A 1,759-nucleotide genomic window follows, 5' to 3' on the forward strand; every position below is an offset into this window, starting at 1 on the left:
GGGGGGTTCAAATCAAGGTCTAAAGTCAGGCAAGAAGTTCTGTTTTCATTTATTGACCTAGATAGTCATTTTAGAAAATAAGTTCTTAGATATCTATGTAGTTGACTGTTTTCAGGGGAAAAAGTCAATTGCTATATTGTGTTATGTAACTGGCTGTTTGTGTGCCTAGCTTATTTTTCATGTCATTATGCTCTATTCGGCTTCATTATTTTGGGTTAATACACCAAGAATCTCATTTGACTGACATTTTAATGGTAAAGTTTAGTTTAGGTCTATTGTAAACTGGAAAATTTGCTACTCTGTTTCTATCAGCATTAACAACAACCAGACGCAAAAAAGACAATGATTTATATTTTAAATTCTACTCATTTTAACTCAATTTAAATTGGGAATTATTATTTTTTTCTTATTCTGTTTCTATATTTTTTCCTCCTCCTTTTGTCTAATTTTTAAAAAAATCTATATAGTCATTATGAATTTTTACTCTTTCTCTTTCAAATCTTTATTTCAACTTAGTGATTTCATCAGTTGTTGGTTGTTGTTTTTTTGTTTTATTGAAAATTCCCAATGAAAGTATAGCAGACTGATTTATCTTTCGTATTTTACTTGCAGCACTACCAAGTTCCCGATCACTTGTGTCAACTAAAGACTGTAAACCCGCTCAAGTACGTTGATTTGGATATAATTACTCCAGGAAGCAAAGGATATATTTAAAACGCATCATCATCATCGTCATGGAGTATATTTCTTGGAGCAACGCAATGGTCAGCCTGTTGGTTTTCCTCATTGCTGCAGATCTGACTGTGGTACAGTCTAGATGGCAGACTGAGTGGATGCCTAATTTTGTCTCCCGAGAACCAGGTAATTTATTCTTCCCTTTTTTGTGTTTTTTTCCTGTTTGTAGAGATCTGTTCATTATTTTTGTTGTTCTACCTCACACTTTTAAATGTAGGCTGCCAGCAGAGGAAGAACAAATTATCTTTTAATAAAAGACAGTGTCAATGTGGGCTATTAAAACTACTGTAAGATTTTTTTTAAAAGGGAAGGCATTTTATTTTTTATTTTTATACCGTCATTGCCTGATGTCCCATGTTGCCATAAATTCCCAAATCTCCTTCTGTGATATTTTTTGTGGGGTTTATTTTTGAGTAGATGGAGGAGACTATAAAAACAAAGAACTATAAGGGGAGGGGGGGTTAGGGGGCTATCAGTGATGTATAAATGATACACCATTGTCTTGAAAGTTTCACTTCTATTTATGGCCTCAATCTTAAAACCTTGAGAACATGCCATGTTAAAATCTCAAATTAACCAAGGATTAATATAATTAAACCCTAACTAATAAATGTATATATCCCCTCACTCAAATAACTTTTAATGTAAACAGTTCTCCTGTTGGTACAGCCTTGAGGCTATTGTGGGATGATAGAGCCCCCTAGACTCTTTAGGCAAGCTTGACACAAAAGTTAATCCCCTTGGCGTTCCGGAAGCGGATGTGTGGAGGCGTGGCCAGACTTAGCTCATGTCATACGTTCTGGTCATACCCGTGAAAACATTACGTATTGTGTAAACGTCAGAGTTTGCTCTGTAATCTGTTTACCGGGCATTGTCGCTTTCCTGTTTTGTAAGTTTTTACGATAAGCGTTGGTTGCTAGCTGCTGTGAACACAAGTAGACCTAAAATATGACGCTCCACCTGAGCCCTTTGATGTTCATCTGTAGGTATGGGCGTCTGGTACGGTCTCTCTCTCTCTCTCTCT

At 35.9% G+C, this 1,759-nt stretch overlaps 1 protein-coding gene across 1 annotated transcript in view; it reads left to right on the top strand.

Moving 5' to 3' along the window:
* The window catches only part of LOC106013909, a gene marked incomplete at its 3' end in the record, with an annotated part of 46,886 nt that overhangs the window by 1,631 nt on the left and 43,496 nt on the right, over positions 1-1,759 (top strand). Inside the window, 1 exon segment of the mRNA XM_013090768.2 lies at positions 613-861. Coding sequence (XP_012946222.1) covers positions 735-861 — 127 coding nt within the window.

This window comes from Aplysia californica, unplaced genomic scaffold (genome assembly GCF_000002075.1).
Source record: "Aplysia californica isolate F4 #8 unplaced genomic scaffold, AplCal3.0 scaffold01494, whole genome shotgun sequence".
Lineage (NCBI taxonomy): Eukaryota > Metazoa > Mollusca > Gastropoda > Aplysiida > Aplysiidae > Aplysia > Aplysia californica.